At 39.7% G+C, this 17,824-nt stretch overlaps 1 protein-coding gene across 3 annotated transcripts in view; it reads left to right on the top strand.

Annotated features, from left to right (window-relative positions):
* The window catches only part of NRP1 (neuropilin 1), a 114,933-nt gene that overhangs the window by 80,388 nt on the left and 16,721 nt on the right, over nucleotides 1-17,824 (top strand). For 2 of the 3 annotated variants that reach the window (XM_074157475.1, XM_074157473.1), the window contains exons 7-12: nucleotides 39-194; nucleotides 3,077-3,221; nucleotides 4,787-5,118; nucleotides 9,669-9,813; nucleotides 12,744-12,827; nucleotides 15,853-15,912. In XM_074157475.1, coding sequence (XP_074013576.1) covers nucleotides 39-194; nucleotides 3,077-3,221; nucleotides 4,787-5,118; nucleotides 9,669-9,813; nucleotides 12,744-12,827; nucleotides 15,853-15,912 — 922 coding nt within the window. Of the gene's footprint in view, nucleotides 1-38; nucleotides 195-3,076; nucleotides 3,222-4,786; nucleotides 5,119-9,668; nucleotides 9,814-12,743; nucleotides 12,849-15,852; nucleotides 15,913-17,824 lie in introns of all 3 variants that reach the window. The other variant, XM_074157472.1, reaches the window with a different exon arrangement.

Raw genomic sequence — 17,824 nt, 5'->3', positions numbered from 1 at the left:
AGATTGTCCTCACGTCCCAATTCATTCCTCACCCACAGGTAGATCTAGGCCTTCTCCGCTTCGTTTCTGGAATTGGGACGCAAGGAGCCATCTCAAAAGAAACAAAGAAAGAATATTACCTGAAAACATACCGCGTAGATGTCAGCTCCAATGGAGAGGACTGGATTACACTGAAGGAAGGCAACAAGCCTGTTGTAAGTCTTTTCTCTTTTACCTCTCTTTGGCCAAGAAATAGGCTACTGAACTGAATAGTTACTCTCAGTTGTTAAAAAAAAAAAAAAAAAGAGGAATAAAGTATCACATGTTTAATCAGTATGATCAGGGTTTACAATATCCCAAATCCAAAAGATAACTATTGTCTCAATAGTAATGGGCCACATAAATTGTTGATCCAAACCTTAGAGCCACTGAAAGGGTGCAAGGTGCTCCCTGGCTTGTTGTATGCACTAAAATTTGAATTGTTTGGGTCTTTTCCCAGGAGTGTGCTGCTGTTTCCCGGTTTGTCAGAGATTTTCTATGAGACCTTGAGAAAAATATTATGGGGAACTTTTAAAAAAATATGAAGGTCCCTTATCTGCAGTGAAGCTCTGGATGTGCAATGTGTCAGCTCCTCAGTTCCCTGTGCATAGCCATGCTGTCTTGCAGGAGTGCTGGCAAGTCATTAGTAGTTTGTTAGACTTCCAAGCATCTCAGTGACGGGGGTCATGCAGACAGATAATTAGGCACATCTTTCCATCCTTATAGATTTTTATCACCTTTCCATTTATCAGTAGATTTCCTCTCTGTGACCTTCCGATGAAACAGCTTTAGACACTCATAAGAAAAATCTTCATTATCCGCTACCATGAGCATAAAGCTCATTACTGAGAAGTCAATTCTGCTCCAACTCTCACATGAATAGTCCCAGTGAGGCTGTGCCTCCCTTCCCACCTCACTCAGGATGTGCCCAGGAGCAGCATCCCCAGAGGCTGCCCAGGGGCTGATGCAACGGGAAAGGTTTTGTGGTACCTCCCTTCAAAGTAGCCTTTTTGTGACCCTTTTGTGAAGACCCAGAAGAGCTGTGTAATATTAAACTCTATCAGTGTAACCATATCTAGCTCTAAATATTTGGTTACTGGTTTGTCCCTGATTCATCTCTAAGTGCTATTCCAAGTCCACTACATTTATCTAATCAAAATGGTAGCAGTGTTTAACACATACATCTTTCTTCTTTGAAGCACTTTGTAAAACAATAAAAAATGAATCCTGAAAGCTTCTCTTTGACAGGCATTATCCTGGCTTTACAGAGAAGGAACTTTAGAAGGTCAAATGCCACAATGTGGGTGCTGTGTAATGATATATAAAGGTACAATAACTGACTTGCCCAAAGTCACAAGAGGAGCCAATGCTGCGGCTGGTATGAGACACAGGGTTTCCTGGCTCTGGTTCCTGTAATCTGAACAAATGCCTCTTTCAAAATCAGACCATGCCTGATTTTCATTACCAGCTTCAATTTGTAAACTCTCCAAGAGTGTATTTTACATGAGTTTCTATTGTACATGCTGCCCTCCATTATGAGAACACTTCTTAAAACTGCATTATTTGTTCAGAGGGCTTATAAAAAAATCAGGTTTCTAAAATGGCAATATTTTGCTGTTAATCAGGATAAGAAAGAAACTGTGCACAAGTCTCCCTCTGATTTCTTTGTTCAAATGAAAAGTTAAGGAGACTTGGCTACTGAAGGAACAACAAAAGCAGGTAGCCACAGACCTCTTCAAGGCAGCCTGACATGAGGGTTGCACTAACCACATGGTAAGGAGTTGTGTACTTTTGAGAAAGACTCATTTTCTCTGTGAGATGCAGACCTGGAGAAGACTACAGCAGGTCCTTCCAGAGAAAAAAAAAGTTGCTGAAAAGAAACATAGCTCCATTTAAAATCTCTTGCTAGATATGAAACTCCTATATTAAATTACTCAAGAGATAACTGAGCCTAATGAGTTGACAGCTGTGCGCTTCTGGCCTCCGCTCCAAATTAGTGCAGTTATTGCAAGTAACAAACAGGAAAGTAGACAGTGTGTGTAAGAAATGGCAGAATCTCCCATAAAAGGAGAGGGGTTTGTATCCATGGAAAACAGGAAATCGGTCCTCTCTACGTGAGGAAGAAGCAGGAAACTGAATCACCTTCTTTGGACTAGAACATTGCAGTTTCGGCTCTGCTAGGAAGGAGCGTGGCTGCAGGATCCTCAACATGAAAGCACAGCACAATCCTGTCCCTTTTTGTGGAAGTCTCATTGTTCATCTAATTTGACTGTTAGCCTCAGGGGACACAGGGAAAGTCTTAGAGCCTGCTATATAGATTTTAAATAGACTTCCATCTCAGTATGCAAGGAGAAAGAAAGTCTGAGTATTTGTTAAAAAGGATTTAAAAATGGAAGGTTAACAAAGCAAGGCTTGCACGATACACTCTGCAAAACTCCTAGGACCAAGGACAGCAAAATAATATATGTTTTTATCATAATGCCATATAGGATTTTTATGTGGTCTAACTGAAATCCAAACCTTTAATTTGGACCTGAGGTTCTGTAGCTTTTTGCATCTCTCTACAAGTGTACAAGCAACAAAACTGCCCTAATGGGGCGTTGAGGGATTCTTCCAGGAGACAGCAGTCTTTGGGTGACAAAGGCCAATGTATGTCATTCCCGCATATAGATCTGGGCATTAGAAACACCTCAAAATAGTCCAGGAGTGGAGAGACCCTTGTTGCACTCAGGTGAGCTCCTGCTCTCAAGATGGCCCTGAGCTCTCCTGTCTGCCCTGCAGCATTACAGTGTGCTATGGGACTCTGTTGGTGCAAGTATTTTTTAGTATCATTGTACACCTTACATCTTCTTTTTTCCTCCCCAAGGAAAGCTCATCTGTCTGAAAAAACTGTGTTAGGAGTTTAATGAAATAGTTCCCCATGCAAGTCTTCTGTCACACCCTCCCCCTGCAAATAACCCTGGTTAGACCTTGTATCGTAACTACTATAAAGCATAGATTTATAAACACCATTTAAGAGAAAGCCTAACAAATATATACTTTTTCTTTCCACACAAAGGTGTTTCAAGGGAATAGCAATCCCACTGATGTTGTTTACAGACCTTTTGCCAAACCAGTTTTAACACGGTTTGTGCGAATTAGACCCGTGTCTTGGGAAAATGGAGTATCACTGAGATTTGAAGTTTATGGCTGCAAGATAACAGGTAGGTCTTGGGAAGGATTTTAAAACCAAAGGAATTTATTGTGCCTATACTGTGGTTTTTATTTTTATGAGTGAAATGCATCTTCACTATTTCCACTGTGGTCTGAATGTAGAAATGTAAAAAAAAAAAAAGAAAAGAAAAGAAAAGAAACCAAGACAGTTATCCGAGTGTTGTTCTGGCATTATCTTTTAGGTGTTCAGCTTTAAGAAGTGAAAAAAAAGTAAGGTTTAATTACTTTTTTTTTTTGTAATTATTTTACAGCTCCATGCAAAGTACTGAGATACACAGATATTTTGCAAATTTGCATCTTGTTTTAACTTCCTGACCCTCCAGTCCCTCTCTCTCTCGTGCCTGCCATTTGTAGGTAGTTCTCAGAAGATTTCCCAAGAACAAACATATATAACTAGGTTTAAAAGTATTGCAAGGTACAAACACTTAGATCTGAAGCCTGTTCAAGCAATTAGACATATATAGTCAGTTGACTGATAGATCAATATTGAAATGTAACTCCTTTATGTCACACAGTTAACTACCAAAAGAAGTGTCCAAAGTGCTTTCTGAAGTAACAGCAAAAGACATTCATTATCAACAAAATTTTATTTTGGGAAAAAAAAGCCAAAACAGGCACAAGCAAGAAATTTTTTTAAAGTCCTTTTTTTCTAGTTTTTGGATTTCTGTAACTCCTACAAAATGGAGGATTTTTTATACGTAAAGATACAATACATCATAGATTGAAGAAAATGTTAATGATTTAATATTTTTTACAAAGCTGATTTTTCTAAGATACCTAGGATCATTTTATAGCATTTAATGCAGTTCATTGGCACTAAAATTTAATAGTTCTAGGGAAATATTTTTTTCAATTATGGTGTTTCTTTAGTCTTGAAAATGGTTCCATACAGCAAAAATAAGATTACTGTGTTATAGTATTCCAGGTCATTGTGTGAAATCTTTGTAGGTTAGATGATATAGGTGATATGTTACATTTTATATTGGAAATCTTCATTCCTTGATAGCGGCTTTTCCTACCTCTAATTTATATTTATCTGGGACCATAGAAGAAACAGCTATTTAACTTCTGTGACATTTGAAAAAGCCTGAGAAACCAAAGAAATACAATAGGAAAATTTCAAGCAGAGCAATAAATTATATTTTAGAGAATGTATAAAAGATTTTCATTTCTGATGTCACCAAAATTAAGTAATCTGCAACCAGGTTTTGGCTGATTTTGGACGTTTTCTCTAGGGAAATATTCACAAATTCAGATGTGACCCTACACTCTTTGCCCTAGCAAGAAGAATAGAAAACAAGAATAGAATAGGATTTTCTGATCCTTTTGGTTCCCATCAAGCCAGAAATACATGTGGTATTTTGGTACTTCCTGCCAAAACTAGGATATGCAATTTTGAACAAATGAAAATTGTATACAAATCCAAAGAGATTATTTTGGATATAAGAAAGAAATAAGTAATTGCTTATGCTAGTTGAATTGACTGTTATGTCCTGTTTCTGGTTTTGTGCTTGTTCAGATTAGCTATTATATTTATTAATTTTTTCTTCTGTAGATTATCCTTGCTCTGGGATGCTGGGTATGGTATCTGGGCTCATTCCTGACTCTCAGATTACTGCATCTACTCAAGTCGATCGGAACTGGATCCCAGAAAATGCTCGCCTCATAACAAGCCGTTCAGGTTGGGCACTGCCACCAACTACTCATCCATACACAAACGAATGGCTTCAAATAGACCTTGGTGAAGAAAAAATAGTGAGGGGCATAATTGTCCAAGGAGGCAAGCACCGAGAAAACAAAGTATTCATGAAAAAATTCAAAATTGGCTACAGCAACAATGGATCAGATTGGAAAATGATAATGGATCCCAGCAAGAAAAAGATAAAGGTAAGGAGGAAAGCTCTGCACTAAAAAAAAAACTTACATTAAAAAAAAAAAATGTTTTCATTAAATTTATAGACATCTATCTTTGACCTTAGAGATGGCACAGGTGGGATGAAGCCAAGCAGGAGGACTCCTAGGGCAGCAGCCCTGAAGGGATGCTGTGAGAACTGTCCCATGCTGGAGGGCAGGAGCTGGCCATAGGACATTCACCTCTCTCTGCAGCAAAGGGGTTTTTTATTCAACAGCTAGTTCAGACTTGATTTCTGACAAGGGTGTCTCTGTGGCCCACAGGTTACTGCAAAATCCCCTGCAATGGTGATATGCAATGCTGCCAAAAATTAGAGTTTTCTCTGCAGTTTTTCCTCTGAGAGTGAAGGAACTTGTTTGAGACACTGAATTACTTTTCTTTCGCTTCTTTTTTGTCTTAGCTGTAGATTAGGAACAGTGTTATTTAATTTAATGGGTACTTGTTGGATTTCTGAACTGCCTGTAGACTGCTTTGAGAGCTTTACAGGCTCTCTGTAATGGTCTGGTCCAAGTCCTCTGAAAGGAAGTGATGGAGTTTTTGACATCTTATCCCATTCCAAGTGAAAAGTATTATTGCACTGTCACAAACATCTTGGATGTTGCTTGGGAATAAAGGGCAGCTAGTTCAGAAGTTCAAACAGAAAGTGCAAGAAATGTACAGAGGAGGGCCAAATTAATTGCTGAGTTAGATGCCAAGGGAAAGAAAATGACTGTGATCCAGAAAAGTTTCTAGAAATGTACCTATTTTGGCTTGTCTTTGAATGTATGCTTTTCAAGCTGTAAATTGCACTGAGTGTTTAGCTTATTTACCCCAAATCCCATTTGTTGTCTTCCTTCCCATTTTGCTTTTGTTGCTCACAAAGTGCTTTTTTGCCTTCAGAAGGCCTTTTTCAGTCCTCCTGCCCTGTTCCTTGAGGAAAGCAGTGGGCACACAGTCCTGTTCACAAACTGGTGCTGCAGTACCAGGATGATCAGGGAATCATATACCGAAATATGACCTCAAAAGGCAAATCAGTGCGGTGCTTGGCAGATGGGAATCCTGAGAGTTGCTCCATATCTCATCTGCGTTAGTCTGAAAATTAGATGTAAAAGCTGTTTTGCTATATATACTCATCCATTGGACAAACCTGTGTTTCCTTAAAGGAAAAGCTGAGTGGGCCCATGGATGTAGCTTTTCCAGGCACATTTGGTAAATATTGGACTTCATTCTCTCCTGTTTTAATCTCACTGAATATGTCTGCATTTTCTCACTTCTCATCACTTTTCATCATTTGTTTTGGGGATTAAAACTAAATGAATTCAGCCTTTGCAGTCAGCTCCTTTCTCTTGTTACCATGAGTTTTGACTTCATCATAAAGTGTGAAGAGAGTGTAAATCAACAATGGGATCTAACCATTTTCTTTCTAAAATAGATGTTGTTTTGACACGTACTTCTACACTGTGGCTCAACGAGGGAAAAAAATAATGCCATATGCTTTCAAAGCAGTGCGCCGTCTGCTGCATGGCTTTCTGTTTTCTAATACAAGCACTTGCCATCATTGTCAGAAGTTAGCAGTTTGACAAGAAAACTAGTGCGCTAACTATCGCACTGAGCCCATCCTCAGCTTTCATCACTACCAGAAATTAACTTTCAAGATTAATGGAATGGAGAGGGCTGGAATTCAAATCTCTTGTGGCATAATTATAATCCTTCCCAAAAATTCAAGACATTTAATAAAATTTCTTCCGAAGCACAAGTTTTCTTTGAAGAGAATCAGATAATTCCCATGATTTGGGAGTCTGAGGGATTTAAAATGTTAATCCTGGAATGCAGTATTTTTAAATGTAAGTGGAGCTGGATGGGACAGCATGCTATAATGAGTCACAGCAGGAATGTGGATTAGAAACAGCCCTGTTATATGAAATGAAACACATCGTTTCACTTGGTTAAAGTCTTGACTTTCAATAAACAAACAACTGCATTTTAGGAAAAGAAAGAGCAATGACAAGCTAAACATAACAACAGAATATGTCCAAGGGATGAAACATCACCTTGTTTCTCAACATGATCTTGTCATCTGTGCCTGCAGCTCCTTTCACTAGGACTACCATAACTCCTTCCTTTTTGGCTGACCCAATTTCTGCTATTTTTGAATGTGAGGAATGTTTCCCCCTTTAGTCTAGCTGAAGCACTCAAAGGAGGGAACATCACAAATCCTCAAACGACCACACAGAACCCCATTTTCATTTCAAGATCCAATCAGTATATCTTCTTCATAGTCTTACTCAAGCTTACTCCATAAAGTCTTCTTCCTCTTTCATACTTCTTTCTTCCTTCCACTTTTTGGGGTTTTTTTACACCTCCTCTCATCATTTCTGGTACAAGAAACTTCTGGATATCCTGCCATTTGGAACAAACTTTGTAAATTTTTCTGCAAAGTTTATTTTGGTTTTAAAAGATATTAGGAAGATTTTTTTTCCTCTCACCAGTTTAGCTTCTTTTTTGTTTAGCTATTATTTCTTATAATTTTTCTTTGTAATGAAGTAACGCAATTTGTGACATAGCCTGTATAAAAGACACTCACAAAGTCAAGTTTTACTGTATACTCCTCTATCCTCCCCCACAAAGAATATCAGTACGTGTTTTAAATGAACAGTCAAAATTGAATCACAGGCAGCTCTGCACTACAAAGGACAATGATTCAATATAATTATGATTCAATATAATTCTAGATGCCTATTGAATTCTAATGTCTATGTGTCAGTACTCCAGCACTGATGTCTTTTATAAAACAGTTTTCATTATTATATGTTGTTATTAAGACTACTATTAAAAAGGAAGCAAGGATTCCTCGGATACATGTGTCTGTCTACTTTTTACACATAAAATGGCATTTATTCTTTCTCATATGGTAGGTAGCTTTTCTGATCATTTGCACTATATTGCTATTCAAATATAATAATATGTAATTCCATGTTAATTAGATCTGACAGGCCATCTACATGTGAATTGTTGACAACTCTCATCCAAGCGCTGGCAAAACACCAGGTCAACCAGTGCCCCCTGATGCCACCTTGGAGGTACAATCTCCCCGAGGAAGTAGGAGCAGATGCATTAATATTGAAATTATTTTTTTGATTTAGTTGATCATAGGCTCCCATCATCATTGACTTTTGCGACTGGCACTCTAACCAATGGCCAGAAGGGGTTGTAGACCATTGGTTCATAAAACAGAGGTGTAGAGTAAAAAAAAGCAAGGTTTTTAGGACTGCACTGCAAATACAAGCAGCAGTCACATTTACCTATGCTGGTTTTGTGCCTTGGGAAATAGAGCCAGCTTTTCCCATGGCCTCTGTTTTCTCTGCCCCAGATCAGGAGGAGGAGTTCATTGCAGGCTTGGTTTTGTTCTTATCCAAAATGGAGGACATCTGGTGGCTTCTTCCTGAAGAAGGCTTTGCAACTATGAGTTGAAAGTATCTTTATAAGAGTGCTTCTAATCCCAAATTTGAACACTAGTTCAAAGAAGATGTTTTTTAATGTTTTGCCATTTAACATTCAAAGCAAAGAAAAGTTGAAAACACTGTACTTCTCCTTCATTGTTAAATATATTTTCATATTTTGTACTTTAGAGTGTTCTATACATGATATTCCAAAGTCACTTTTTACCATAAAATAGGGTAAAAATAACTCCTTTTGCCTGTCCTGGGTTATAAACTTTTCATGGCAAGGACTATTTCTTTGTACAGTTAATTCATTCTAAGGTCCGATCGCCTCCATGGAGGCACCTGAGGTGTTTCTATAAGTACAAATTATAACTTGTTCTATATGCAAAGCATCACTGACAAGAGAAGCTGAAGGTATCAAACAAATAGCATTGAGAGCTGCTTTATGGCTGAAGAACTCAGAGTGCAACTCAGAGAAGAGATTTTTGTCTGAAATGTACATTTGCTGACCTGCCTTGCCCGTTGGATTATATTGCAGTTTTGTCAGGAAGCAGCTTTCTTCTTTCTTTCTTTTTATTCTTATTCAATAGCAGGCTCACTGGAAGAACTCTTGCAGCTACTGTTCCTGGAGTTTAATTTATGCCTTTTGAAATAACTACAACTTGTGAAACTCTGTCACTGGGGGAAATCAGATTGAAATTTTCTCTTGAATAGTTGGATTATTATTGTAACCACTTAAAAGGTGACAGGATCTTCACCTCAGCCATTTTTTTCCCTAAGAAGTGTTGAAAATGTCACCCAGTTAAACTCCAGATCAGAGTGTCATTTAAAAACATGTCTCATTAAACACTCAGCTCGTTATGACCCTGATGGATTGGTTGCTACTGAGTTTATGAAAAATGAAATGCATGACTTTTCTGAGAAGCTTTAACTATGTATTTTTCATTCTCATTTAGGACAGGAATGCCTGACACTTATTAAGCGGTTAGAATCTGGCCTACTGCTCACCTAATTCAAAGACTAGAGAATGAAGGAAAAAGATGATTGTTGAAAATAGCTTTTTTTTTTCTTTTTTAACAAGTAGCATTTGTCATGCTTTGCAGACTTTTGAAGGCAACACCAACTATGACACGCCTGAACTGAGGACTTTTGAACCTGTATCGACGAGATTCATCCGCGTCTACCCGGAGAGAGCCACACACGGAGGACTGGGGCTGAGAATGGAGCTGCTGGGCTGTGAAATCGAAGGTAATTGCTCTTCTAGAGATGAATGCACTTTATTATTTTCATAAATACATTCTCCACTTGGACTACTGCTGAACGCTGCTGTGTCTGTACGGGCAGCACATCGGACTCTCGCTTCCGTGACTCCCATTAGTGTTGTTTCTTGGCCAAATCAGTTCCTTCTCCGCAGACGTTTGAATATGCCCAAGGCGCAGATATTATTCTTTCTCCCATTCCTTTCTTGAATCACAGTGATATTCTCCACGTGGTTTTCTGTTCCCTTAAGCAGCTTTATGATTATACTTTCGAGAAGCATAGAGCTATTAAGAGACAATAAAGACAGGAACTTAAATGTTATGTTATCATGATACAACCCTGAAAGAGATGTTTTCTGAGAATGCAGAGGGAGATTGGCACTAAATATAACAATTATGTCCCTTGCTCCTTCAAAGGACGTGAAAGTCACACCAGACGCTATGGCAGGCAATGATTACTTGGCGGGACAGTGTCTGTGCTGTTCCTTTTGGGGGATAAAGAGGGCCTCTTTGTTCCTTACCAAGCTTTAATTTTGCAAGCGCACGTAGAAGATGAAAGACTAGGAAAAGCAAAGTTTAGACACTTATCCTTGGACTGTGACATGAAGTGAAGCTTTGATTCTTTTTATATAAACAATAATTATTTAACTTCATAGATAACTACAGATAAACACTACAGGAATTTCACAGTTTTATCTGGTGGATGATGGTATAGTGGGGTGACATATAAACCACACAGCTTAACAATACACAGAATAACAAACCATGTTATTCAGGGTTTCATATGATATCTGATATAGAAGTAGCTGAACAGGCTCCCAAGATGAATGGAACCAACTGCTCTGCTTCCATTTCTTTCTCACCATTTCTCCCCCAAGGCGGAAGAGTAGGAGTCATTTGCTGTGAGAACTGATGAGTTCTGCGTTGTTTTTTTAGTGAAGGCCAGATTCAATAAGTATGCTTTTTACTTGGCCCGGAAAGTGGGGAGGTTGAAAATACTTCTTAGTTCCTGCAGGAAGTCCTCATTTCCTGTGGGAATACTTAGTTCCTGCAGACTATTGTGCTACTTGCTCAGAAAAAAGAAAACTGAGCACCTGCCTTATGTAAACTCACAACCTGTGGGCAAAGTCCTTCAGCCACAGGGCTCCTGTAGTCACCTAGACATCCAGAAGTGAGTCCATGGGCCACCTTACAAGAACACATTGCTCAGTGAGATGGAGGAGCCAAAGAGGAGACTGACCAGGAAAAACGCCTTTGCTTTTAGGCAAATTGCAACAGCAAGTACAGTTTTTCCCTGGGACACATCTTGTTGCATTTGTCTTTCTTCTATGGTGTACTTTTGAAGGGTGCTTACCTGGAGGTCACCCATGGATAGGTGAGGTCAATTCCCATTTACCCATGGGAGAAGCATAATAAGAAAACTTTGTTGTATAACTGTGTCTTAAGGAGGGAATAGAATGAGGAGAAGTCACTTGAGATTTACTGGGCAATAAAGGAGTTGAGATGCAAAAAGAAGCATGGAGGTAGGCACAGACAGGAGTAGAAATCAGGTCTCCAGCAGTAATGAGCAAGGGGAAGTTTTGTGTGCTCGAAACATCCCAGGGGGACTTATATGAAATGATGGCAGAGAGGTAGGCAAGCTTGAGGCTATACAGGGGCACAAAGATCAAGATAAGAAACTTAACTGGATGTAGAAAGCTAGAGGGAGCTCCCAGAGGGGTTTTTAAAGCAATGTGGGGAACAGACACTCTGCATAATTCTTAATAGGTACAAAACTGTTTCTTTAACTAGGGATAGATTGTACTCCTAAAGCATAGAACAGGGTCCTAAAGAGCCATGTATCATCCCAGAATATAGCTACTTCAGAAATTACCACCCCTCCTGACATTTTCAGGCCAAGAAGTCGGTGTATATGACCTTATGTGGCCAGCAGGCTCTCAGGGCATTAGAAGGGCAAAGAAGAATCTGACAAAGGGATCCATTATTGCATAGCTTATAATGAGAGTAAAAGATTGTTAATGAAAATAACAGTAGGTGAGAACAGACAAAAGCCTGGATCACATTCCCAGAGTGGTTATCTTAAGCCAGGGAACTATACTTGCGGCATAAAACATAAACCTGAACATAACACCAAGTATCCTGATTTTCCAGATGTGGTATGTTTTGCAGATACTGCAATATAGATATATTTTCTGGCACCTTGCACAAATATCAGGCTTTTAACTGTAGGAACAAAGGTCAGAATTTTACTGGTTATGCAGCAGCTACCAGAAAGTCATCCCCAATGAGAAGCAAGCAGGTGGCCGGGAGGGATGACTGACATCACTGATGTCTTATTTATTTATAACTTCAGCAAAAACAAAAGAAACTCCTTCCAGTTCTCCTCAATGAGCACAAAGTGATTCTACATCACACTGCTTTCCTGCCACTGTTACCAGGACTCTGCTCAGATATTTCCTCTCTTACGTTTGCTCTGCAGAGAGGTTTCTTCAGTCATTACCACCTTAAGCACGCATTCCTTCTGCTCCTCTGTACAGGCCCACTCACAGGTACTTTGTCCTTCCATAAAATGATGGGTTTTCTACCCCACACCTTCCCCTCCAAGACTGCCATTCTGCCTTGCCAAGCTTTCACTCTTTGTTGATAGGAACAACAAATGCTCATCAGCCGGTGATTAGACAGTCCAGGGCTTTGCTGCCCAACTCTGCTCAGCCCTTGAGCTCAGATGTGCCCTTGCACAGGGAGGCAGAGCAGATACATCCCATTGCTAAGAAATACTAACTAACCTGCAAAGTAAAGTTGCTTCATTCCTCAGATACAACACATGAAGACAGCGTACGGTGCTCATTAAAATGTTACTTTCAATTGCATGATGATTCTCCAGCACATGTTTTAACTGAACAACTGGGTTTGTTTCAGCTCCTACGGCTGTCCCTACTGTTTCCGAAGGCAAACCTGTGGATGAGTGCGATGATGACCAGGCAAACTGTCACAGTGGCACAGGTGATGACTACCAACTGACAGGTGCAGAAACCATCCTCATTCCATTGCAGCTTCATTGTAGCTCATATCCATCATCAGTTACCAGCTAAATGTTTGAACTGATTTAATCACTCAGCATAAATGGACATTGGTATGCAGTTCGTATTGTCAGTGCTGTCAAAACATAGGCATCTGCCTTTTACATATGACAATACTTTTGATTGTTTTCTCAGCTATGTAATTTTTGAAGCAAATAATAGTGACTAGCTGGAAGAGAGGGCATTTTTCTTTTGAGCAGGAATTGTGTCTAATCAAATGTCCTAATCAAACTTTCTCTAATTAAGAAAAAAAGCTGGACAGACCTTTTGAGGTTTATTGTCTGAGATTGAAGGACTCCAAATGAAATATTGTTTAGATTTGAGATACAGATATTCTTTCATACCTAAAATTTAGTGTAGGACTTAAATCTCAACCCCAAACCTTTCCCAGTAAGAAACAGAACAGATTTGTTTCATCAAAGCATACTCACACATATACCACCAGAAAGATTTCCATGAGCTTCCCCACCAACACTGCATTACAGCCAGAGAGGGGCTGATGTTCTCCAAGCTGACATCACTAGAAGAAAAATAGGAGGGAGAGGCATAATGTAGTCTGCATCTGGAAGGGAGGAAGCTTGCTAGATTTCATAGTCTCCCACTTTTGCACAGAACCACTGTCCTTGTGAGAGAGCTGACACTGCAACACTATGTTTTGATCTCTTCTTGGAGGTTACTTGCTCTGCAAAGCTCTGGGCCTGTTTGATGAGATCTTACTGTAGCAGATCTATACATCTACAGTAATTGAGCTTATTTTTGGACACAGCGACACAAGTTATTTCATCACTGCTCCCTGGTGTGCTTATCTAATAAATGTTTATTGCTTCTTATATCCATGACATAAAATAGCATTAAAATCTGGCAATAGTTGTCCAAGAGGACATTGGGAAACCTTAAGTAAGAGATTGGCTTGTTGGAAGCAGCGAAGTAGAACATCCAACAGCAGATACAAATGAAAGTGCAGTTTCAGCATCAAACCTTTTCTGAGCTTTGCCAACGTCTCCTGTAAATGCTTGTTGAAAATCATAAACTGAAAAACAATTCTTGAGTGGAAAAGACAGTGCACCGTCACTGTCACTGCTTTTCAAATCAGTGTCCCAGATGAATCTTATTCTTTTTGAAAACAGCCATGCAAGGAGTCTGGTAAAATAGTCTGTATTGCGCTAAGGTAGCTCAGAAAGCTTTCAATGTTACTAAACATTGTAATTTATTTACTTTTCTGAAAGGAAAGAGCCAGGTCAGGAAACCCTGGGGCTTCTTGGAAAGCTCTACAGTGAGGGCTGGCCTGTAAAGCCCAATAGGTAGAGACCTACTTCACAAAGATGGAGGCTGTGTGAGGAGAAGGAGACATCTGTGCAAGCACCTTCCCTGTTCACTCATACTCTGCACTTCAGGGAGCTCAGGACTGCAGCCCACATGTCCCTTAGGGAAAGCTTACTGAGCAAAGAAAACTCCCTCTGGCAATTTTTGCAGGTTGTGCTTAGGGAGCAGTTTATAATCTCTAAGGCAAGGGAACAGCCACCAGCCTTCCTAAGCACCAGCTCTTTTGGGAAACTGAAGCTATTTCAGTACTAAAATTAAAAATTACTACATTGCCCTCCAACAAAAGTGCAGACACTTGAGTATAATTTATTACCATGCCACCTAGAAACCCTGAACAGTGCATGCCCAGTTGTTCTGGACACTGTAGAAACATTGCACTGTACATAAGATGTCACTTATAACACTAAAATGTGCAGAAGTGATTTTATCAAAAATTTCATTGTAAACGTTCTTTGCTTCCTCCGAAATTCATCGAAGGAAAGTATGTTAATCTCGTGGCCCATTAAGAATAGCAGGACAGTGCAGAGGGGATGTCATCAGTGCTTTACCCTCTTGTATCCACACCCAACGCCAGCATGGGGCCCGCGTTCTCATGAGTATGACTGTTAGAGTCACTTCTCTGAACATATGTGAGTATCACAATGAAGCCTCCCTTGTAATTAACTGTAATTGTGCTGTAGGCCAGATTCCTTCCTGCTCTATTTGGACCCCATACAGAGCTTCTCTATTTGTGTGGCTTATAGCATTTCCCATCAGATCATTCTCACAAACATAAAGCTGATATAGCTTGGGCGTTCATTCTTATTGGAAGTCATCATAGTCATCCTTTCTATAATGCTTTAAGCACTTGCTTGCTGGAGAAAAGAAAAGCCATTGACTGGTAATCAGCACCCCACTGCGCATTTATAATTGTGCTAATTTACTTTTTGTTTCCTTTATCAATATGAGGCTGAGGCTTGCTTTAAAAAGTCAAGTATTTTAAAATATCAATTAGTGAGCTTAGGAGAGGGGCATGACCCCACTCACCTCTTGTTCATCTGCTTGAAGGAGTCGACAAAGAGGAAGTCCTTAATTCCTCTTGTTCTTTGAGACAGAAGCTAAACCTGCCTTAGACTAGAGCCTAAAGTCAGGCAATTCCCATGCACCTCTCGTGAGTTGCTCTCACAACGCAGCTATGAAACAATGCACAGGGAGGACCCAGCATGGCAGGGGCTGGAGGACCTGACATCCCTGGTATTAGAAACAACATGTCATGGGTGAATGCACAAACTGGTGACTGTTAGGAGATGCTACAGAGCTCAGTCGCTGATGTCCCACGTGATTTGGAGACAATCAGAGTCTTTAAAACAAGGACAGCCACAGGGACACAGTGAGGATTGATTAGTTGGTGTTTGCAAGGACTCCAAAGTTATACATCTTTATTTAATGATGAGTTCTTGTTTTCTTTTTTGATAAAGGAAACCAGATCTTTAATGTCATATTTTCATGCTTAAGCTCACATACTCAGTTACCTATGTGACTAATAAAGATGGTAATATTTCAGATTTATATATAGGATATTTCTAATGACTGCTGTGTCCTTTGTAGTGTCCCATGTATCATGATATGCATAATTTCTTTTCCAGGTGGCACTACAGTGCTGAATACAGAAAAGCCAACGGTAATAGACAATACATTACAACCAGGTAAAAAAAAAAAAAAAAAAAAAAAAAGAATTTTTTTTTCTTATTAGAAGCATAATAAATGCCATACCCAAATTTCATGCCAGAGACAAAATAATGAATTGCAGCACTTCCTGACTTCCCATTCCCTAAAAGTCTCTGAAGTAAAGAAGCATCTGGTCTCTCAGCTCTGTACAGTAAATATTTTATTCCTTTCATCCACATGTAGACACAGCAGAGAACAAGATTTCCTTCTGCATCAGCAAATGCCAAATGCTGACAAAATTAAACTAACTTAATCACACAGTGCACTCTGTTTAAATGTGGCATGTCAGTGACATAAAGTGTGTTTGCAAACTCCGGGAAAACAAAAACAGAGCCACACAGGCCCACTCACTATTTATATCCATGGTTTTACACAACTAAGACAAGTAAAGTTTGCCGGTTTTCTCCACCAGAGAGCTGGCGGTTTTACAATATTGTTTTCCAGCAAGTTTTCTCAAAATTGGGTTACATAAACTGCTACCATGAACTTGAAAAGGGAAAAACAAGTTGTCACTGGCAGCAGGTCCTTTTTACTTAATCAATACAATAACTGGCAGCTTTTAAAATCCTTAGCTTGCTACTTCCACAGCTTTCATACCATTTTTTAATATCCTGTACAATTTACTGGGAGAGGGAGAGAGGATAGATTTGGGCAGAAAACCCAAACTCCAAAAACTATGAGCACCAGTTTAAAATCCTCTGCATTAATAACTGTGGAGCAGTAAAGAGGTCAGTTTTCAGCTACTCCCATTTCCTCCATTAAAGTACAGTCAGGCACAGTCTTGCAAGTGATTTATTAATGGGGTGGGTAAGTGTTTATCATCGTTTCCTCAACCATGTGACACAATCCACCTCTGCTTCAAGTAAATGAAAGGGACTAATAATGCAAAAGTTTTCTAAAGGACACTGATGGTGTCAACCTGATTAAGAGATAGAGCTGACTTATCTCAGATGTTGTTCCCACTCTCAGCCTCTGTGTTTTGATATTGCAGAGGTGAATGCTTTTACCTCCCTCAAAATTTGTCTCCAGGGTCATTCAGTTGGCTTAGTCAGCATACACTATTTCTAGCTCTGCCCTGCTTTATGAGCAGAGGGAGATTGTGGAGTACCGGTGCCATGAGAAACACGGCGGCAGGCTGGCCCACCCCCACGGGACACCTCTCCGCACTGCTCTTCCACAGGCAGCATTGCCAAAGGGCTGGAGGGCTGCTGGGGATCCCACAGTTCAAAAAGGGGTGGGGGATGCAAAGGAAACAAGGATGCTGTGCAGTGAGTTGAGAGTAAAACATTTTCATCTTAATGTCTGAAATGATCTCTTAGCTTTTTGTTTTGCTGAAATGAAGGCTTTTTTACAGGTTTTTTACCTATCTTCTTGCATTTAAACAAATTGCAAATTCATGAAGTGCCTCTGTGCAGTGCAATTTTCCTCCCTCCACCCCAGTGCCAGTTGCATTTGCAAGTTGTGTTTAATCCCTTTGGTTTGGGTGGGACTTTCCAGTAATAGACTGTTTCTGCCAGAGATTAAGATATCCACATTTTCTCTCCTTACTTCCCTCCTGCACCACCTTCGCTTACTCTGTGATGAGCCAAGTTTTTTCTCTACTAAATCCCTTCAGAGCATGCCAATGTTACTTCCCTGCATTGTGCTAGTAGGAACTGTTTCCTTCCCGGGAGTAAGGGACAAGTTCACATCCCAAACTCCAGGCTCCCACATGGCAGCACATTACAAAGATCATAGATAGAGATCAGTCAGATGCTAATAAATAAGAATAAGTTTTCCAGAATTTCCAGTTCAAGACATAAAGGTTTCCAGCTGCTTTGTAATCCCTCACTGAAAACCAGCCAGAAAACTCCCAAAAAGGGGAAGGCAGAAATTCACCTCAACATGAGG

This window comes from Numenius arquata, chromosome 12 (assembly GCF_964106895.1).
Source record: "Numenius arquata chromosome 12, bNumArq3.hap1.1, whole genome shotgun sequence".
In the NCBI taxonomy this organism is placed as follows: domain Eukaryota; kingdom Metazoa; phylum Chordata; class Aves; order Charadriiformes; family Scolopacidae; genus Numenius; species Numenius arquata.
Note: the sequence above shows the minus strand (reverse complement) of the source record. Positions and strands in the feature narration are given on the sequence as shown.